This window comes from Podarcis muralis, chromosome 17 (assembly GCF_964188315.1).
Source record: "Podarcis muralis chromosome 17, rPodMur119.hap1.1, whole genome shotgun sequence".
Taxonomy (NCBI): Eukaryota; Metazoa; Chordata; class Lepidosauria; order Squamata; family Lacertidae; genus Podarcis; species Podarcis muralis.
The window spans coordinates 10,699,463-10,722,292 of record NC_135671.1 but is presented as its reverse complement, the minus strand read 5'-3'; the positions used below and the strand labels follow the sequence as shown (position 1 = coordinate 10,722,292).

Below are 22,830 nucleotides of genomic sequence, written 5' to 3'. Positions count from 1 at the left end.
AACGAGGGTGGGGTGGAACAAGGCACACTTATATATGCTCCACCTACACACACAGGGGCCGGGAATGGAAACCCTGTGCGAAATGGCTGCCACCTGCAATGGAACATGCATTGTGCAGGCTATACTGGTTCAGAATGACCCTAAAGATGGCTACACACAAAGAGTATCTGGGTGATGAATACAGATGTTCTCTGACGCAATGTAATCACAATTCCACAATGCGACATTATAGCGATAGATTTGTGCGCTTTGCAAAGATGACTTGTAGCATTGAATCAGCACCCACAGAGATCTATTTTAAAGTGGCCATCAAAATGCTGGCTTTTTTATAGGAAGGGTGATGAAACTCACTTTTTATGGCTATGGAAACCCATGTACAACATCACACAGTCGCCTAATGCATAAAATCATACAGTCATCATAGTATGAAACCTAAATGGGATTTTCCGAATACTAATGATCACAATAGGGTGCAAATCTTTTACAACCCCGAGGTCCACAAATAATTAAGGTATCACAATTACAACCTCTACACACTTCTGGTGGTAACAGCAGCTTCAGTTCTCTCTTTCCCCGTTTGATGAATGTGTAAAATCTACCTGTTGCAAAGTGATTCCTTGGAATACCTAAAGGGACAGTTGGATATTTGCTCCAGGGTTATTAAGCAACAATTGCTTCACTGTGTTAGTAAACCATGTCAGAGCAGTTCCAAATTTAGATGTGGGCAAATGTTGCCATGAATTGAATGATCCTTTTAGCAAGAGAAAGAAACTAAGAGATTTGATTTTATGGATCCTCATATTTAAGAAGACTTGAAAAAGCAATACAAGAAGCATCTTATAAAGCATATTTGACAGGTAATTTTTCATTAGCTCCAAAAACATACAGAACAACGTTTTATTACTTGTTCTATTGTTTCTTGAATTATGCAGTGCAAGCTGCCTTGAAAATATTTTATTGAAAGATAAGTTTAAGCTGGGTTTTAAAAATAATAATAATAATCACAATATGCAAAGGTGGGCGATACCTGTCTTTGCTTTAATAACTCCTGCTGAAGCTCAGCTAATGTTGGTTCTGGAGGAGGCCATTTTCTTTTCTCTGCTGAAGTTGTAGGCTGCAATACTCCAGCAGCTAACAATTTCTCCCTGTTCTTCTGGAATATATACTCAGGTTGCTTGTGTTGCTGATATATTTTTAATACAGGCTGCGTTGATGATTAGGAAAGAAAGTTTGAAATAAAATTATCCATGCACATGACAAATTTTAGGCCAACAACAATCACAAATTAGGCTGGTGCAAATATATCAATTCCATTAATCATCATTAAGGTATCAGATCTGCTCCAGTACAGTGTTCCAATTTAGCATGAAAATTATATAAAAACCAAAATTGATCAAATAATAAACATCCAACGATAGTCCAACACAAACTCTAGTCATCACAAAAGGCAGTTGGGAATATAGATCTGCCAGTTTACCAAACTTCTTCATTTTTATTTTGCCACTGACATCTGTAAATGACAACATCAGCTGTGGGTCATGGACTATTGTTAGATTTGCACACATTGCATAAATGAAGGAAACAGGATTACAGTGGTACCTCAGGTTAAGAACTTAATTCGTTCCGGAGGTCCGTTCTTAACCTGAAACTGTTCTTAACCTGAAGCACCACTTTAGCTAATGGGGCCTCCTGCTGCCGCTGCACCACCGCTGCACAATTTCTGTTCTCATCCTGAAGCAAAGTTCTTAACCTGAGATAATATTTCTGGGTTAGCGGAGTCTGTAACCTGAAGGGTATGTAACCTGAGGTACCACTGTAGAGGCAAGGTTTCCAGGGAACTTCATGGGAGTTCAGGATAAAATAAAATATTAAAATAAAATAAAGCCTTATGAAGTCATTTCAAACCAACCTACCAGAGGCTCCAGTTTTATGGGCTGCTGTCGCTTTCTGGTTCTTTCTTGTGATTTTGTGTTATGTTCAAATTTCAGAGCTTCGGGATTTGCTTGCATCTGATTTGGAGCTGAACTAACCAGTCTTTTTTTAAATTCATTTCTTGCAATTGAATCTTTCCCACTTGAAGACGAGCGTTCTTCACTTAAACTGCCTTGCTCATTCCTGCTATCTGCATCTTCCGAAGGTTGTGGAGTAGGTTGTATGGAGGGCAATGACACCCTTTTAGGCATTATTCCCTGAAAATGACACACATCATTGTTGAAGTTTAATTTAACGACACTATCTCATGATTTTTAATCTTTGATAGACTATTCTGAACGATCCAATAGTAAGAAACAACAGCACAGGAAAATTAGCTGCCACAAAACTGTAATAGGAGAGACAAATCAACCTGATCATTATTAAACAGACTTGAGGAATAGCAAACTGTCAAGAGTGCTTTGTTTGCTTGAAGAATCGACCCTGGGTAAGCAAAATATGTGATCATTTTTATTCTATAAAAAGAAAAGAAAAATATGATTATAAAGGAAAGGGATGCTTGAATATCTAAAAGTAGTATTTGCCATTTTTATTTATAAATTTTGTGTGTGTGTGTGTGTGTGTGTGTGTGTCAAATTCTACTAATTTCAGTGGAATATCCTTCCAAAACAAACAACACAGAATTCAAATCCCTCTCTCCTGCATCTCCTCCTTATTTAGTTTTATGCTGTTTTAATGCTGTATTTTAATTTTGGTTTAGATTTGTATTTTTCTGAAAATCTAATCCCTGGGTATTCTGAGCAATTTATAAATACTTCTAATAAATAAAAACCTTACAAATATTTATACTGCTTTCCTTTCCTTCTTTTAGTATGTCATTTGTGCTATATTTTTTATTCGTTCAAAGTACTTTTCAATTTTTTCTGCATAGATTTAGTTTAGGTACACATGGATTATTGTGTTGGTACACTATGGTGGTACATTATAGGCAAGGAATCCAACATATGTGCATACAGTGGAAATAACAACAAATGCACAGGGGATGCAAACCTGGCATTCATTAAGGCCTTCATTGGCTCCTACAGGCAGAAGCCCCAGATGTTGAGCTTTGGTGTTTTTTTTTTTTAAGTAAGTCTCCAGTCGTTTTAGGAATAAAGTTATGGGGAAAAATATGCAGGTACCTTTCTACGCAATTTATGTGAAAGAAGCACACTTGGCTGCTCCCACCTATCTGTACTAATCATAGGCGCCGACTCCATGGGGCTTGAGGGGGCCCGAGCCCCCTCAAAAATTCGTTTGGGGGGGCTCCGCCCCCCCAATAATCTCCGGCGCCCCTCCAGCAGAGCGCCATCGCCGCCCCTCCCCCAGCCCAAAATGCACAGGGAGGGGCGGGCTGCATGCCTCCTGCCCTCCCTCCCGAGCAAAAGCTCCACCCAATTTCCTTTGGAGCTGATTAATAGGCGCAGCACGCTCTCCCCTATTCGCTCACGAGGAGGCGGCGCCACTTTATTTGCATATTCATGAGCTTATTTATTATTCATGAGCTTTCCCGGGCCCCCCCAATATTTTTTATAAGTCCGCGTCCCTGGTACTAATATAGTTCCAATGCAAAAGAGAACATATTGAGAGGGCAGGATGGAGTTGGGGAGGTCGAACCTGTTGGAATTCTCTCTTTTAGAATATTTTTCTTTGCCAGATGAGCTGGGACACACGAACCACAAAGGAGGTTAGTCATATCTGCAGCCCCACCCATTATAGTCTTGTTTGCTTGTGGAGGGGCTGTTGTTCTGTTGCAATTTTTAATAGAGGAAGTAGAAAGAAGGACAACCAGCACTAGAAAAGCTCCTTTAGCTTTAACAGTAGGTCAGAAGAAAATATTGCCCATGTGTGTGAGGTTGCTTATCCAGGCAAGAGAAGCTGGACCTGTAATAAATCCCTCTTCTATATAACTATTATTTATTTAACAAAACTTATTTGCTGCTTGGTCGCATGAAAACTGAAATATACTCGGAGTCCTGTAGTGATTTCATGCTCTTTATTGCAGCTTGTAAAACAGTGATTTAATTGAACCCCAAACCTCAGGCTTTTATATACATTATTTACACAATGAGTCCCATCTGATTGGCTGATTCGGCTTGCCTCCTGGAGCCTGATTGGTCTTCTCCTGCAAGCCAATCAGTTGTTGCAGTCTAGGATCCTACTTGCCTATTGTTCTAGGATCCAAGCTTAAAAAGGTAAAGGTACCCCTGCCCGTACGGGCCAGTCTTGCCAGACTCTAGGGTTGTGCGCCCATCCCACTCAAGAGGCCGGGGGCCAGCGCTGTCCGGAGACACTTCCGGGTCACGTGGCCAGTGTGACATCGCTGCTCTGGCGAGCCAGAGCCGCACATGGAAACGCCGTTTACCTTCCCACCAGAGCGGTCCCTATTTATCTACTTGCACCCGGGGGTGCTTTCGAACTGCTAGGTTGGCAGGCGCTGGGACCGAGCAACGGGAGCGCACCCCGCCGCGGGGATTCGAACCGCCGACCTTTCGATTGGCAAGCCCTAGGCGCTGAGGCTTTTACCCACAGCGCCACCCGCGTCCCAGGATCCAAGCTTAGTACATAACACACATATACATACACACACACACACACACACACACAACACCATTAAAATGATCCAATTAAAAAACAGGTATTATAGTATTAAAGATATAAGGGCTCTGAAGTAGAAAAGTGAGGAAAGAGGGATAGATAAATGTGAGACAAAACAAAACACCACACTGGAAATGGGTCCCCTGTTGCAGGTTGGAATCAGCAGTGATACCTGAACACAATAGTTCTACATTACTGGAGCCTTAGTGCTGTTTTGCATGGCATCAACCCCATAGCCCCACACATTTCACCAGTGAAGGCACATGCAATTTCTCCCTGAGCAATCGCCCTCCTCCAAAAAATAAAAGTCTTGCACTATCCGGCGATGGGCGTGGCTTGGAATTGGATTGTGTTGGAAGCTGCCCAGAGTGGCTGGGGTATAAATAAAATCATTATTATCTGTGCTTTTTTCCAGAGGTACAGTACTCAAGAGCATGCGGTACTGGCACCTTTCTTCTTTCTAGAAAAAAAGCACTGGTCAAAAGTGTGGCACCTTTTTTCTAGAAGAAAAGCACTGGTTAAAAGCGTAGCACCTTTTTTTCTTTTCCAGCTGCTGCTGGTGCTGATGATTGCAGCTCTTATAGAAGGCAAAGGACGGAGTGGTTACAAGTGTTGGGCTTGGGGGCCTGGGTTCAAATCCCACTCGCCCATAAAGCTCACGGGGTGACCACAGGCCAGCCACTGTCCCTTTACCTATCCTACCTCACAGGGTTGTTGTGAGGGGGAGTAGCGCGACCTCCTTCAATGCACTAAACAATTAATAATAATAATAATAATAATAATAATAATAATAATAATAATAAACAAAACGGGGGGGGCGGAGGGAGAAGAAGGCGGCCAGGGATGAATGGCGGAGCAGAGACAAAATACCTTTTGCCCAAAAGGAGAGCTTTCAAAAAGTCCGAGCGCTCCCACTTCTTCGCATTCAAGAAAAGGAAGAAAAGCGGCTGAAACTTCTCCGCTCTCCAGAGAGTCCTCCCGTTGCCAGGCAACCTCCCGCCTAACTCAATTTCCCATGGTTCCTCGGGCGGGACGCGGAGGAGGCGGAGGGTCTCCATGGTTACTGGAAGCGGCGGCTCGCGCGCTTTCCCTCGCAGCTGTCAATCAAGGCGGAGAGGCCCGCCCTCGTCTTCTCGCCCGTCGAAACTTAAAAGCGCGGGAAGGGCAGCCTGCTCCCTTCAGCTTTTGCCCGCGCCGAGCAGCTGCCTCCCCTCAGCAAACGAAGCCTTTTCCCTCCAACCATTTGCGCATGATTCTCGTTATTATTCCGCCAAATTGCCTTCCCCGTTGTAAAACAACCGACGCTGTAGAAACAGAAGTTCTTTAACACGCTGCAAGTGCTTCCAATACACTTATCCGACGATGCTTATACAGTGGTACCTCAGGTTACACACGCTTCAGGTTACAGACTCCGCTAACCCAGAAATATTACCTCAGGTTAAGAAGTTTGCTTCAGGATGAGGACAGAAATCGCGCAGCAGCGGGAGGCCCCATTAGCTAAAGTGGTACCTCAGGTTAAGAACAGTTTCAGGTTAAGAACGGACCTCCAGAACGAATTAAGTTCCTAACCTGAGGTACCACTGTACTGTTTAACAAACCTGTCGAGTTAGACATTATTCCCATACTGCAAGGAGGGCAGCGGGCAGAAAATGCCTTTCTAAAAACCCCGCCGAAGTATTGCCACGACGCAATAGCACCAGCTGCCGGCATTGCATTTTGCTATAATTTCCTTTGTGCCTAGCCGGGGTTTAGAGGTCTGTCGGATCTAACCGAAAGCAACGTGCTACTCTTTCCTCCCAAATCCTATCCCCACATCGCTTGGGCGACATCTAGTGTCAAAGCCTAGGGCTGAAAGTGCCTTCGTATTTTTTATTTTTATTTGGCAGGGCTTCGTAACGTGTTTATTGCAGATGCGACGTGCTGTTTGCTCAAACTGTCAGGTGAAAATGCAAGCAGCCGCTTTCCAGAACGGAAACGTAGCGTGAGAAGAGTCAGGCTGGCACGCTTCACCGACAAATGCATGAAAATTCACAATCAGCAATTTCGACAGACACACAAACACACAAACAGCATATAAAATATAAACGCACGCTAAAATCCTTCTCAATGCCCAAGCTGCACAGAGAGATGCCATGCTATATTAGTGCTTATACCCCGTTTCTTGAAAATGAATAAAATTTAAAATATAATTTGAAAAAACGGAATAAACTGTTATGTGAAATAAAATAGAACACAAACAAAAACAAGGAAGTTCCCAAACCACAGAACTCAACGATAGTATTTATATACTTACAATATCAAAACCTTCCTGACATTTTCTGCTAGCAATATTTTTTTTCACAACAAATCCATATCTTTTTTTGGGTTGTGTTTCATCTTTGTCCTCACTCTTATCAAGTAGGTTGGTTTAATTTGAAAATTCTGTAGATTCCTTAAACCAATTATTTCATAAGCCTCTTCATAAATAAATGCAACACAGGAAAAAAATCAATAATGAGAACTAATTATTCCAGAATGACTACAGATCTTGGTTCTATACGCACAAATGAGATTCATTAGAATTCCTCAGGTGCTGCAAAGGCAAATAGAACCAGTCCCAAGGCAGCTTGCACTCAGCACCAGGTGTAAACAGCACCAAATGCAAGCCTCGAAATGAAAAAGTGCCATTTGCAAGTCCCACAGTCAAGGAGCAGTCAGGAGCACACTTCATCCTTTGCACTGGGGTGCTCTTTAATTTCAGCACCCAGTTTTCTGTTCGGTTCATATCCATGCTAAGATGCCAGGTGATGAATACCCTGTGTTTTTCTCTGACAGGGACTCAAGGCAGTTTGCAGATAAAACAGGCAAACTCCACTCCCTCCATCTGCCAAAAGATGCCATTCTTGCACACTGGACAAAAGTGGTTCCCCCTCCCTGCTCCATTCAAAACAGTCTGATTCCAGCAGCAAGCAGCGAGGTGACTGTGTGCATTTCTGATTCCACCCACCCACCCAAGTTCTTATCACTTTGAGAAATAAATATATACTGGAGACGAAACAAGGTGTATTTATTTATTATCACTGTTGTATTAGGATTTCTAAGGCTTTGCCAGTACCCGGTTCATCCAAATGGCTCCTGAACCTGCCTCTGTCCATAGCTGCTTCAAGGCAAAATTAAGGTTAGGCAGATCACGGAGGTAGAAAGCATAATGGGCAAGATGACCAGTAGAGGAACAAGACAAAAGAGGCGCAACATCTGCATCCCATGTAAAATCTTTTAAGGGATAGTCACCAGCTCCAGGCTAGGATCTAGCAACCCTTTGGAAAGGGCAGGAAAAATAAAACACTTGCTTATTTCAGAAATGGTTCAAATTACGCGGGAGAGAGGAGCAAGCTTTTGAGCTGGCATACACACCAATATTTAAGAGGCAAAGCTTTTCCTGACATGAAAAAGGTAACTCTTGTGAAAAGCGTCACCTCCTAAAGACTGTGTGTGTGTGTTCAGCTATCGTTAAAAACACAGGAATGGGTCCAGTAAAAAGTGACAAGTACCAAGAGTACAGAGGTTGGGGACAGAAAAGGCAGTGATAACACTGAAACAGATGGTTGTGTGGATCTGCAAAGAGCAGAAAACACTTCATTCCAAACAGTACAATTTTGGCCAAATTAATACCTTCAAGTCCAAGTTCCTATTGCTTTGAGAAGCTCAAAGCTCGTTATAGCATCCACAAAAGACCACATAGAAACAACAAACAAATCCCCAAATTGTTTTCAAGTCAGTTTCATACAGCTAAATAACAGCTATGTTACATATACATTCCCCAAAATCATCATGGGATAACATGAAAGAATTCTTCTGCAAGAGAAGGATAAATAATGGCTTTCATCAAAAACATCTTCTCCTGTATTGGGCACGGTCAAACCAGTTAATCATGTTAATGGTCCAGATTCAGGAAAAGGATGAGGCAAAAAATAAAAATAAAAAATCCATATAGATGATCTGCCCTTCAGAAAAGTTGTTCTTTTCTCGTTTCACCCCAGATCCTTAGAAAAAAGATAAAAATATGCAGTTCTACATGGAAGGTTCACGCCAACATCAGTATAATCACTGAAGGCAACACGAAAGTCAATATCATGGTGGAGAAGAACAGAAATAGCCCACTGGAGCAGTTGGTGTCTGTCTGGATGTGACTGGATCGTCCGTGGCCCCGTGGCTGAGGCTCGACAGTAATGTACCCATTAATTATACGAATCCGAGGAGGCGGATCAGTGGTACTACAAGGAAGAAAGAGAAAGAACAACTTGATGTCATTCACACACAAACAGCAGCAAAATAAACACATGCCAAAAGGTGCATTTGTACCATAAGATAGAATTACATGGTACGTATTACAAGAAATACAGTATAGGGATTCTGTCAAATATGGCAGCTTAAAATTGAGTTCTTCCCGCTCCCTTTTGTAATATATAGTAAAGTATACCCCATCTCTTGATGTCACCACCTGTGCATCTACCTGTCCTCACTAGTCCTAGCCAACAATGCAGAGTGGGTGCAGGAAAATGCATAAGCTTTACTGGGTAGGATCCAGGGTTTCACTATACATTACACAGCAGGGAAAACTTCACATGCACTGTTGCTTATAACTGCAAGCCCAGGTTTCTCATAACTGTAGCTCCATCCCAATATCTAGTATTTCCATACCACTTCACATGCATTATCTAAGTGCCCCTTACAACTAGGCTTGTGACCTGCTCCTTATTTCCAGGACCAAATCCTTATTTAGGATTAAAATACAGTGCCATCTCCCTCTTGGGTTACTGCAATGTGCTCTACTCCAGACCTATACCTCTTCTTCCAATATAATGAGCACTTTCCCGATAGCACGTTAATTGAATTTTGGAGAATCCGTTTTTTAAAAAATGCTTCCTAAAGTGGTGCTACTCCTAAAGTGCTGCCAGATCCTATGCTGGTACTGTGTACCTTACCATACCCACTTATTTTTCTTTTGGTCCTTTCTGAGCCACAGCTGGTTCCTCAAGTAGCACATAGTTGGCCAGAGCTAATCTACATCGACCAGCACAACCTTAATGTTTGAAGTTCTCTGTCTCACCAATCTGAAAACCCTTTCCCTGTTTATTTATTTTTGCACACTTTGAGCCTTCCCCTTGGTGAGAATATAGATACAATAAAGATAGCACATATGGATGAAGGATAGAAAGCCAAATCTGAAGAGGCCAGCAAAATTAAAATCAGATGTTCACAAAGCTCAGGTGAGCAGAGGGAAAGAGTCAAGGGAGCAGCCACTCATACAAAGAAGTGTGAGCATCTCCTTCTACAGCATGGTTAGGCAAACTAAGGCCCAAGGGCCAGATCTGGCCCAATCGCCTTCTCAATCCGGCCCATGGACAGTCCGGGAATCAGCGTGTTTTTACATGAGTAGAATGTGTCCTTTTATTTAAAATGCATCTCTCGGTTATTTGTGGGGCCTGCCTGGTGTTTTTACATGAGTAGAATGTGTGCTTTTATTTAAAATGCATCTCTGGGTTATTTGTGGGGCATAGGAATTTGTTCATTATTATTTTTCAAAATATAGTCCGGCCCCCCACAAGGTCTGAGGGACAGTGGACCGGCCCCCTGCTGAAAAAGTTTGCTGACCTCTGTTCTACAGGCTGAAGCGAAAAGCTGACATCAGCTTGAATTACCTCCTGCCTACCCCGTCTTAAAACTCTTGAGATACAAATTGTCATCAAATTCCAAGCAAAAACTGAAGCGAGCACATGTGCCAAACCAATAAAATAAAAAGCATGTTAATTTCAATTATGCCAGACTGCTCGTGCCATCCAGCTGCCATGCTCTGTTTCAGCTTTCAATTGGCCAATTGCATTAAGCCAAAAAAGAAGAAGAGTGGGGTGGAGTGAGGTGGGGTGGGGGTAAGGCTTTGGGAATTTGAAAGCAATTAGTACCCCTTTAAAACACTTACCCCTCTGTAGCTAAAAGCCCCCACAGGACATTCACACACCAGTGGAAAGGAGCCAGCTGGCAATTTAACAGTAGAGCAGTAGTGACAGCGAAGAAAATAACCATTTGAGAGCCCAGGCCAAAAGCAATGCAGTGAGACCAACTTCATAACTGAATGAAATTGGCAGCTCTGCCCTTCTTTCTTCATTGCTCCAGGTTATTAAAGGCCCAGACCCAAACACAAAAGAGTGACGGTTTATTATATAAGCTGTCAAGGATCTCTTCCTATATTTTCAGAAATTTGTGTAGAGGGTTGACTTTTGCTAGGATGTTAAACAGGGATTGTGGGAGGGGGGCAGTTGCCTTGTTCCTTATATTTCTACAGTGACTGACAGCTACTGCTGCTAATAATAGTAATAATTATAACCACAACAACAGAGAGCTTCTGATTATATTCTTATAATCAGAAAGATTATATTCTTATAACCTGTGAAAGATAATATTCTTATAACCTGTGAAAGATAACCAGACACTCGTTTTCCTGGATTTATTTCTGTTAACGTCTACCTGTCACAGGATATTTGTATTTGGTGCCCCAAGCTTTTATGATCTTCTGCTTATTGTCATATTTTCAATTTCAGTATTAAAGAGCTCCCTTTTGTTGTTTCTTGTAGGTGTGGAAGTGTCCCTTATTTTCCCTTCTGCCTCAATAACATAACTTGCCCGTTTAGGAACTGCGAGGCAGTGGCACATTTAAGTAGTTCAGGCCTACAACTAGATTTGAACCAGGGACTTATTGGCTCACAGGTCACACACACTGCGTTACACCAGCTATACACAATCATGAAGACGAAGCAGTGCAGAAGACGTAGCCAATTTGATGCCCTCCAGTTGCTGGATGCCAATTTCTGTCAGCCCCAGCCAGCATCGCCAACACTCAGGAAATATGGGAGATTTAGTCCAACATGACCTGCAGGGCACCAGGCTGGCTACCCCTACAGATTATGAATTAGGTCATAATCAGGCGCGCCAACTCATTGTGGCAGAGGGGTCTTCGGCCCCTCAATATTTGCTGGCAGGGGTCTGGGACCCCTCAATGTTGAGGGGGCAGAGGAGGCCGAGTGCAAAATCATATGTGCAACATGCTCGGCCTCCTTCCAACCATCTGTGTCATGTGGGTGTGTGACATCATACACGCGCCATCACATCGTAGGGAAGAGATCGAAAGGGGAGGCCAGAATGGCGCGGCTTCCTCTCTCACACTCGGCCTTTGAACCACGCCATGCTAGGCTCCCCGCTCGGTCTCCTCCCGACATGTGCATGCGTTGCACGTCACATGTATTACATCACACATGTGATGCACGCCAGCCCCAGCCCCGCCCCCAATCTGGAGCACAAAACAGTGCCTCTGGTCATAATAAAAAGCCTCACCTGGTTAATTCTGCTGCTGTGCAGCAGTTGAAACCACTACCAGTAGGAGGAAGCTGGCATCCCCAGCCTCAATTGCTCAAAGAGCATCATGCTCCACCTCAACCTGCTCATTACCTTTCCTCGATGCGTACCCAGAGGTCATTGAACTGGCGCAAGCGCTGCTTCTTCTGCTGCTTCTTTCTCTTCTTTTTGTATTTCCTGTCCACTTTGTCCAGCAGGTCAATGCTTTCTGGCAGAAGCAAATGAGGCAGCAGCTCCTCCTCTTCCTCCTCCTCTTTCTGCGGATGTCGCTGGGGAGAGTGGAGCTCCTGAGAGATGATGTAGGAGGCGTATTCCGGGGAAGATGAAGAGAGGGCAGACAGCACCTTCTGATGCTTCCCACTAGAGAGAAAAATAAAATGTTGTTGAAAGGAATTTGAGGGAGGATGGTTGGGTACATGAATGTCTTCCATATATATTGAGAGAGAGAGATAAAAAGGCTAGGAGTATTTTTCAGTTTACTGTATATCGTTGCAAACATCTTGCCTCACTGAAAATTCCAATAATTTCTTTCTTAATTTCTTTCTTTCTTTCTTTCTTTCTTTCTTTCTTTCTTTCTTTCTTTCTTTCTTTCTTTCTTTCTTTCTTTCCCGCCCATCCGGCTGGGTTTCCCCAGCCACTCTGGGTGGCTTCCATCAGAATATTAAAATACAATAACCTATTAAACATTAAAAGCTTCCCTAAACAGGGCTGCCTTCAGATGTCTTCTAAAAGTCTGGTAGTTGTTTTTCTCTTCAACAAGACTTCAGCAACAGTACAAACTACCTGCTCTTTTTAAAAAACAAACAAAAAAACCACCTCAATCTTAATAGCTTGGTGCTAGTTATAACTCTGTATAAAAAGGAAAGCCTGACACTTATCAATAAAGCAGGCTGCACAACAAATAAATGTGGCTGTTCCATCCCCACCCACCCCATATAGTCAGGAAAACACTTAAATTCAACCGTGATTGGATTATGCAGCTGCTAAGCATTTCTCAGGACCAGACTGCAACTTTCCACTCAATAGTGCAATGCCCCCGAAGCATTGGGTTCCATATTTGTTGCTCAAGTCTTCCCTACCACACAGGATTCTTCCAAATTAGTATCCATGGAGATAATAAAAGTGCTCTGGAGGACAACATTTCAAACTGCACTTCACGCAATGAAAGCTCAGACCTTTGTGATGCCATTCTCCAAGCTATGAAGTTATTCTCATCTATCTCAAATGGTGTGCCGAGAGAACAATTAGTGTGCTGGAGGAAGTAAGTGTAAACCTCTTATGATCCTGGAGAACTATTCACAAAGGAGGTTGCTGAAATCTGGGATCCCCTCCAAACCGGTGCAAAAGTTTTGCAATCATTACAATGTCGGCCTTTGGGATGTTAACTACAAACCATGGTTTGATGTATTAATTACTCAGTATGGGGGGAGCTGCAAAATGTGGAGTTTGTGCTGCAAAACCATTGCAAAACTTTGGCACCTGTTTGGAGGGGGTCCAAGATTTCGGGGTTCACAGTTAATGAGGCCGTGACAGAACGATCCAGAGTCACAACAGAACTGGCTACCTTCTAAAAGTAAACCCTTCGGGCTCCAATAGTGAAATGTCTCTCCAGTTTTAATACAGAAGAAAATCCAGCTCATATATAAAAAATGCTGCTCCAGTGTTACAAGAAAGGAGATTCCGACTAAACATCAGGAAGAACTTTCAGGCAATAAGAGCTGTTCAGCAGTGGAACAGATTCCCACAAGAGGTGGTAGACTCTCCTTCCTTGAAGGCTTTTAAGAAGAGGTTGGGTGGCCATCTGTCCTGGATGCTTAGCTGAGATTCCTGCATTGGGTCCCTTCCAATTCTATGATTCTATGAATGCAAGGCCAGATCCCCATTTTATCTATGAGAAAATTCTAACATATCAAAATCTAGACTGTATAGAAAGTAATCTGAGATTGTCAAAGGGTAGCTAATCGGCAGTAAAGAGGGGGCATCACAACTAATCATTTTAAAAGACATACTGGGACAATGCACAGTGGAAGGAAATACTGACAAAATATAGGGTGGTTCTTTCTCTCACAAGGCTAAGATGCATTTACAGAAGAGGGGGGGATGTAAAACAAGAATCCTTTAATTCTCAGTCAAATGTACTCACTGAACTCAGGAATAGGAATGTAAAATAAGTTTCAGACAGACCGATGAAAGACTGAAAAACTTGGGATGGAATGCAAAAGCCTCCTAGGAGGTCACAGATGGACTTAGGAAAGACCCTGAATTTGTTTTCCAAAAAAAGAAAATGAAGCAGGGAATAGCCCTAGGCTTGGATAAGTAGGAGTGGTGTTAGCTTACAATTCACTGACCACTTCGCTTGTGGTCCTCACAACTGGATCTGATGAGTCAATGATCTGTGACTCACCCCTGAAGAATGTTTGGGGTCCTAGGCAGATAAGGAGGCAGAGGAGAAAGGCCAGGGCCGCTTCAGCCATTAGAGTTTGCAGAAAGAGGTAGCAGAAGTTAAAAGGAATATTCGCTTTTGTTCTGTGGAAATGTAGGTGAACACGTAATCACTCCTACTCTAAGCTAGTAAAAGCTCCTGTTCACTTTGGGATGGTGCAGATATAATGAAGCGGCTCTTATCTACAATTAATCTTTGAAAGAGAAATCAGTTACGTCAAGTGTTTTTATTTATTTAGTTCAAAGTTTTAATTGAAAAAAGTTAAGGGCGCACCGGTTATTTTTAAAGGTAACTCTGCCCTGGTGAGTTACAATAATACGGAATGGGAAAAAAATATTAAAAGGCAACTTCTTTTTCTCACACTGAGTAGTAGTTTTCACTTACTGAATTTTAAGTTACCTACATTTCCTCGAATATTTCATTCATTCATTCATTCTGTATTCAACCCTTCCTCCCAAATATCTCAACAAGGCACCTACTTTCTGAGTCTGATCATACATTATTTTTTTAAAAAGATTAAATTTGTTGGAGGGTTGCGATTACTCAATTAAGCATTTAATCTGACAGATAGCCCTACTATACAGAAGCTCAAGATCTGGAAGATACAGACCAATAAAAATCCATATATTAGAGGCACCCTACAATACATAATGTAAGAGCAGCACTTCAAATCTTGTGACTGATTATGCAAGGCGGGGCTTACTTGCAACCCTCCGTTATTTTATTCAAATTGGCACCCCTATACCTTTGTGTCTTGTGACTAACTCACATATCTGTGATGCTGACTTGATGAATGGAACACCAAGTCATGACTTCAGTGTGAGAATGAATCATCACAGATACATCAACTCAGAAAAATATTCCTATCACTTCAGAGAGCATATTTTCAAGTGAACAGGTGGCACAATCTGCTACCAGTAACTAAGTATATGTCAATCAAGTGATTTCAACAGCCCTTTAAGGGCCACGGATGCGTAAATTTGAGTAATTTATTCCGGATATACAATAATGGCATCTGATTATATATTTTAATCAAATGATTGATTTAGTCTCTAAATTTATATTCTGTCTTTGTTTCATCATAGTGCTCAAGGCAGTGTCCTTAACCCAAGCACTGACCAGATTCCAACCTGCTTATCTTCATTAATATGGTTGCATCATGTGCCCTGCCACCAGGATATAATTAATCCCACAAAGATAAAGACTGAAGACATGTTTGTTACCTGTTGGTGGCATGTCCAGCAGGGGTATGGTCAACTTCATAGCCTTTTCGCCTCAAAACATCTATCACTGTATTGTTGCCCATGAAATGACCTATAGCCAAGGAAGAAGAGTATTAAGCTCTGCTGCCAAATAACAAAATTGCATACAGTTCAGATTAGTACCAATGCAGACTCTAGATTAACATCTGTTTTATTGACTTTAGGAGAACACAGTACAGTGGATCAAACCAAACTCCACAGGAGAGTGGAATCACAAGTTTTCCAAGTTATAAATTATTGAGGTTGCAAAATTGTTGCATTAGTCATATATCTTAAAACAGAATAAAAAGAAAGCATCTTTGGCATACCTCTTGATTATATTTGTTGGGGGAAAGAACCGATCAACAAGCAGTTTAATGTAAAGAGGTCCACAAATGGTACATTCCTCAGTACAGAGTTACCTCTTTGTCTTTAAATTGCCACAGGATTATTTGATAGCATTGTTAAGTCTGTTATCGTATGCACACTTACACGGAATAAAATCTCATGCAGTGCAGCGGGACTTGCTTCTGAGTAAGGATACACAGGACTATGCTGCATTAAACACCTTTTAAGCTAAATGGCATTGTGCCTTTGAGAAGGAAGTCATTAAAAAGAGAGGGTCTTTCCCCCAATAAGAAGGAGTAACTGATCGGGCCTCAAGATCAAAGAGAAACATTCTCAACAATTGTGGGAAAATGTAGGACTAAAAGTACAAAGTGGAAAATGAAGGAGGCACAAAAAAACGCACGTGTGCGAAGCATTTCCTCCCCCCCCCCCCCGACCCAGGGGTTCTTAAAATGCATATAATGAGATTTTTCATTATTTCCCCATTCAGCAATGTGCCAGTACTTGACAAACTATACACCCAAAGGATTATACCCTCTTGCAGTAACCCATCTCTCCCCGCCCCCAGAATAAGACAATAAAATTAAACTGGGGCAAGGACCTTCTCTTTGTATGGCTGGAGTGTTCGCCTCCTTTTCCCCCCCAAGTCTAGCAAATAAGAGATGAATTAATACTTTACTTCTGTTCCCAAAGCATAGGCAACAGCCCCAGTCCTCCAGCAGTCACAGAACGATTTCTATGTTGAATTTTAAAAAATTAAGAAATCCATCTTCACACTATTTTTTTTATTATTATTTAAAGAAAAAGAAGAAGCCACAAACAACTATGAGTGAGGGGGGGATTCACCCTCCCAAAGTGTAAGATCAAACAGTCCTTCTTGATGGGGGGCTCTGCCCCACAGAGGCATGATAGGGAGCGTAGGCCTCTTTCACCTGTTTTCTATTTTGGCCTAACACACTTGAATGCCCCCAAAGAGAAAAGCCCTGAGCTCTTGTCCCATCAGTAAGCCCCCCTCCTCCTCTTTTTGTACTCGGCTCTCCATTATCCCCATGTAGGTGAAGTGATGGATTTGAGAGGTCAATTTACTCTGGCAGCGGGTAGGCAGCCATGAATCTCTATTCTTCTGTTCAAACTCAAAAAAAGAAGAAGAAGGGGGGGTAGCTTCTTGCATGTATGAGCTCTGCCAGACACTACCAGAGAGTAAGTAAGACACAAACTTCTAATCCAGACAGAAATGGAGTGAGATTGGTCATCTCTGCTCATATAAACACTATGGTTTCATGGTTCTCTTTTACACACACACACACAGAGAGAGAGAGAGAGAGAGAGGGAGAGAGAGAGGGGGGGAGAGTCTGATTTGCGCTTTCAAGACTTGACAATGGATCGATTTCCAAAGTCCAAAGGCGGGGTGGGATGGGGGAGGCTGAAGTTTGCAGACAAAATTTCTGCTTCACACTAAAAAGTCAGCGTTTAAAAAGAAGCCAGCATATCGGTGTATTTTGGGCTGTTTCACAGCTTATATTTTAGGTTGTACTCCTAAAATCATGGTTCTCCAAACATTTGCTACCCAGAGCTGTTTCTCTTTAGGATTTAAACTGGAAGCATATGGCTTCTGCACCCTAGAATAGTTTCATATGTAGATATCCTTAACTAGACCCAAAAACAACCTGAGAGGCATCTTCACTTCAACTGTGGGATAACTCACTTTAGTATTTGTTTTCCATGGCAATGCCTTCTGCTTTCCCCTAAGCCACTCAAGAGCTTAGGAATGTGGACTGTGCTCCCTGAAGAATGATACTTCCAGGATTCTCACTGCCTTTGTCAGCTGTAGCTTGGATTGCATCCACACCCCCATCCTTGGGATGATGTCACTATTTGAACGCAGGCAGAGAGAAGCGGATGGAGGGAATCAGTGTTGCTGGGGGGGGGGGACTTTCTACTCTAGGGGGCAAGCAGGGAGGGGAAGGAATCCACCCAACATGCCAGTTTCTTCTTGTTTATATACACTTTCAGCCCTGCTAGTGGCACACTGTTGATTATTACATTCTGGGTCAAGTTAGACAGGATGTATAGGCAGGAAAGTTATCAGCTGCACAATTACCAAGCAAAAACAAACAACCAGGAGGAGTTATAAGATATATCATGACTATGTCAGTTAGATGCCGCTCCCTTTAGAGCCTTGATCCACTACAGCAGCTATTAGTAAAGGTAAAGGTAAAGGTACCCCTGCCCGTACGGGCCAGTCTTGACAGACTCTAGGGTTGTGCGCCCATCTCACTCAAGAGGCTGGGAGCCAGCGCTGTCCGGAGACACTTCCGGGTCATGTGGCCAGCGTGACATCGCTGCTCTGGCGAGCCAGAGCCGCACACGGAAACGCCGTTTACCTTCCCGCTAGAAAGCGGTCCCTATTTATCTACTTGCACCCGGAGGTGCTTTCGAACTGCTAGGTTGGCAGGCGCTGGGACCGAGCAGCGGGAGCGCACCCCGCCACGGGGATTCGAACCGCCGACCTTTCGATCGGCAAGCCCTAGGCGCTGAGTCTTTTACAGCAGCTATTAGTCACAAACAAAACAAATCACACAACTACTAGTTGCAAGAATCTATGCTTGGTCATTACAAACCCACTTTTCTTCAAAAGAAGACCACGCACCTAGATTTCTCAATGACCAGATCCAGATCTATTTAGCTCCAAGGAGGTTTGGAATTTTGGCTGACGTGTCGCCAAGGCAAAATTGTAAATTATCATAGAACTGTGGAGTTGGAAAGGACCCTGAGGATCTAGTGTCTAGTCCATGGGTAGGCAACCTAAGGCCCGGGGGCCGGATCCAGCCCAATCACCTTCGAAATCTGGCCTGCGGACGGTCCGGGAATCAGTGTGTTTTTACATGAGTAGAATGTGTGCTTTTATTTAAAACGCATCTCTTGGTTATTTGTGGGGCATAGGAATTCGTTCATTATTATTTTTTCAAAATATAGTCTGGCCCCCCACAAGGTCTGAGGGACAGTGGACCGGCTCCCTGCTGAAAAAGTTTGCTGACCCCTTATCTAGTCCAAGCCCACGCAATGCAGGAATATGCAGCTGTCCCATATGGGGAGTGAACCTTAAAGCTGCATAAAAAAAATTCATCCTCATTAGGATATCTGCGAATGTCTGCAGGCTCCCTGTTAAGCACGCATTTGGCGACAAGTCTTTGTTTGCCTCTGCTTAGTGGTAGAAATAACTCTTTAAAGCCAATACCAAAGAATTGGTTTTCCTATTATGCTGATTTATTATCACTGTCACAAAGAGGTAGCATTTTTGAAGGGTAGCAAATAGTATTACCCATGACAAACAACAGCAGCATCACAGGAGACTTTTTAATAAACAATCCAATAACTGAATGATTGGGAGGTATGTGCTAGATGAGTGACTGGTGTCCCCATGAGAGGATGGATTATGTTGTTCTCTAGCCTCATTACTCATGGCTGAATTTAACAATGTAATGCTGTCCTATAGGTGTAAAAATATATTTGCTGCATCCCTCGGGGTCCCCTGCAACGCTACGATTCTATGATCAGCTTTTAAGCAAAGTATTATTAGTACAAACAATGTAATCTGCTCATTTGATAGCAAGTTATCTAGTAGTTGGTACAGCACAATGATGAAAGAAATGGAACTCTAAATCAGGAAATCACACTTGCACCATAAACCTAGGAGGTCACCTTAAATAAGCCAATCACTGTCAGTCCCCACCCCTCCTTCTGCAATGTTTGGATAAGACTGACTTAATTTATGAGGCTGTTGTAACCTTTACAAGTTCGAACACTAAAACATTATATAAATGCTAATCATTTGAGTGATGATGATTTAGTTCTACTACCTCTAAGAGAAAATTTCCACAGAATTTTCTGACCCCACTATCGTCTGAGGTGCATTTCCATTGCTATACCTAGTAAGCAAACTGTGTGGACATTGAGCATATGTGCGCGCGCGCACACACACACACACACACAATAGCAAACCCAACTCCGTGTGCCATTCCTTCTGCAGCCAACAGATCACCATCTTCATAAAAGAGGGGGGACCCAAAAGTTATCAGAAGTACTAGAAATATTTAGGCAGGGGTATTAAAGGGGATTTAAAATTGAGAACTGAGCATGCTCAGTGTTTGGGGAAGGGGAGAAATGAAGGGATGGAATGGAGTATATTGAAAGAAGATGTTGCTGGCTGGCTTGAAAACTGAACAGGATATATTAGTTTTCATTTACGGTTAGCTGCCTAGGAGGCCTGCTGTCAAGGGCAGAGTATAAATATTTTAAATCTATCAACTGTAAATAGATGCTTAGACACTAAGCGAAGGCATGTTTTTTGTTCCACCTCTTTGTGCTCCTTGGAACATTGCACAGCTGTTCCTTCCCCCAAAAAATATATATTTTAAGAACAGTTTGTCCCTAGTCAGCAACTTATTAAAAGAGAGAGGAGAAATAAAGGCTAGATCAGTGTTTCCCAACTGGTGTTCCGCGGCACACTAGTGTGCCGCGAGACGTTGCCTGGTGTGCCGCGGGAAAAATTAAAAAATTCGAAAGATACCCGGAGAGGCGGCCTTCAGGCGAGTTTTAATTTTAATTTTCCTTCTCCCACTTAATGCCCCACGCTCGCCCGAGCAGCTTGCAGTCCTCGGTAACCACGGCGACCCGAGGGAGGGGAGGGAACAGGGAAGTCGAGGGCGGCGGCGAGCCGCGATGACGTCAGTGGGCCGCGTCGCCTCGCCCTGGCACGGTGTGAGAGCCCCGGCTAGTGGCGCGAGCTTCAGAATAAGTGGGATCCGCGTGCGCGAGACCGAGATCGCGGGTAAGGAGCTCAGCCCTGGGCAGGAGGAAGCGGGGCCGCGCGTGCGGGCCACATCCCCACAGAGAGCGAGCCTCCCCCGGCCCACCACTCCGGGCAGGTCCACTCGCATGAGGGGGCGGCGATGGCGACGGCTGGCAGCTTGCCTGCAATGCCATCCCTCGAGCAGGCGAGGAGCCCGGAGGCTACCAGATGCGAGTCCTCTTTCCCACCCTGCTCGGGAGTCCAGAGCACTTGGTCGCATTCAGGATCTAGAGTGGGGAAGCGGGGCTTGTGTCTGGGCTGGACACATTGGGCTGCCTGTGCCGCTCGACCTGCGGGGAGAAATCAGGGTGGGAGTCACGACCGTGAGGCAGGGCTGCCAAGTGTGGCAGAAGAGGACACGGCCGTCGCACCTGTCCTTAGGTAGGAGCTTCTTCTGTGTCGACCTGCTGCCCTAAAGTCTTGGCTTTTTTCTTGGCTTTTTGGCGGTTGGCACAGAAGGAAGGCAAGGGGGAGGGGGAAAAATTGAAACTTACACTTTCGTGCGTCCCTCCCGGCATGACGCTGCGCGCTGACGTCACGGGGCTGTAATGGTGGTGTGCCTCGAGATTTTTTTCATGAAACAAGTGTGCCTTTGCCCAAAAAAGGTTGGGAAACACTGGGCTAGATTTCAGACAGGGCATGGGTTGCAAATTCAGCGCCATTAGTTTCTACCTATGAGTTCACAGAAAATCCAAGGCACAAAGGCATGTTAACAGCACCAGAGGCCTTGACAGAAGCCTCTCCTCTGTGCAGTGCAGCCACTCTCTTTGAGATGCAAGCATCTGTGGAGCTCAGGGCTAAGGCTGTGTTTTCCTGTCTAATGTTGTTGTTGCAGGAGTCCCTGTCCACCACCACCTGTCAGCTGCAGTGCAGACTGTGTCATGGATTCTTGGTGTATCCTGAAGGAAAGGAGGTGTGGAGGATGTCATCACTACTTGAGTATTGGGAGAAGGAGGAAATCAATGCTGCTTGATATCTCTCTACTCTAGTGGGACGCGGGTGGCGCTGTGGTCTAAACCACTGAGCCTCTTGGGCTTGCCTATCAGAAGGTTGGCGGTTCGAATCCCCGCGACGGAGCGAGCTCCCATTGCTCTGCCCCAGCTCCTGCCAACCTAGCAGTTCAAAAGCATGCCAGCGCAAGTAGATAAATAGGTACCGTTCTGGCAGGAAGGTAAACAGCATTTCGATGTGCTCTGGTTTCCGTCAAGGTGTCTCATTGCACCAGAAGCGGTTTAGTCATGCTGCCCACATGACCCGGAAAGCTGTCTGTGGACAAACGCCGGCTCCCTTGGCCTGAAAGCGAGATGAGCACCGCAACCCCATAGTCGCCTTTGACTGGACTTAACCGTCCAGGGGTCCATTACCTTTACCCAGTGCTTTTTTCAGGGGAGATGCAGGGGGACGCATGCCCCTAAACCTTTTGTGAATCTTTGTCCTTTTGTCCATTTACTGTATTTATTTTTTCTGTTCTGAATGATAAAACGGTGGTTTTCTTGAGTCAAAATGAGAGTACCCCTAAATGTTTTTTTTTAGGGGGGAGCGCTGCCTTTACCACTCTAGTGGGCACAGAGATGGAACCAGGAGAACTTCTTGCTTCCCTTAGACATTCTCTCTGCTTTATGTGAAAAACTATGGAGGCTCTTTCCTCTTTGCAATCCCAGTTGCCTAAAGCACAAAAAATATGAATTTCAACAGACCTTCTCTGTTGCCATTCACTAGAGGAAGAGGAAGTGGCTTAAAGGAGCAAAGGCCCAGGTGAAGGACCACGTGATTTAAATATTTTTGGGGGGAGCATAATAAGAGTAGATGTCCTTAGAATCAGGGGGCTGTGCAGGGAAGCAGGTGGGAAAACTCCTTGCAGGGGGGAGTGGGCAGATCGAGCCCCTGGCTCTCCCAACAACATATTTCTAATTTAATCTTCTGCTTCCTTCTCTCCTGGCTTGATTTGGTTTCCAAAAAGTCTCAGATGGGGCTTGTTAACAAGTTGC

At 43.8% G+C, this 22,830-nt stretch overlaps 2 protein-coding genes across 3 annotated transcripts in view; both read right to left on the bottom strand.

Moving 5' to 3' along the window:
- Nucleotides 1-7,485, bottom strand: part of DNAH6 (dynein axonemal heavy chain 6) — a 123,620-nt gene extending 116,135 nt beyond the window's left edge. Inside the window, exons 1-3 of the mRNA XM_028711618.2 lie at nt 5,440-7,485; nt 1,914-2,189; nt 1,028-1,204 (exon numbers count right to left, since the gene is read on the bottom strand). Coding sequence (XP_028567451.2) covers nt 1,028-1,204; nt 1,914-2,183 — 447 coding nt within the window. The 5' untranslated portion in view covers nt 2,184-2,189; nt 5,440-7,485. The remainder of the gene's footprint in view (nt 1-1,027; nt 1,205-1,913; nt 2,190-5,439) is intronic.
- A 120-nt stretch (nt 7,486-7,605) lies between these two features.
- TRABD2A (TraB domain containing 2A) overlaps nt 7,606-22,830 on the bottom strand; it is a 69,357-nt gene continuing 54,132 nt past the window's right edge. For both annotated transcript variants that reach the window (XM_028712097.2, XM_028712096.2), the window contains 3 exons: nt 15,625-15,715; nt 12,052-12,318; nt 7,606-8,822 (listed from right to left, as the gene is read on the bottom strand). In XM_028712097.2, the coding sequence (XP_028567930.1) occupies nt 8,633-8,822; nt 12,052-12,318; nt 15,625-15,715 (548 nt within the window). In that variant the 3' untranslated portion in view covers nt 7,606-8,632. The remainder of the gene's footprint in view (nt 8,823-12,051; nt 12,319-15,624; nt 15,716-22,830) is intronic.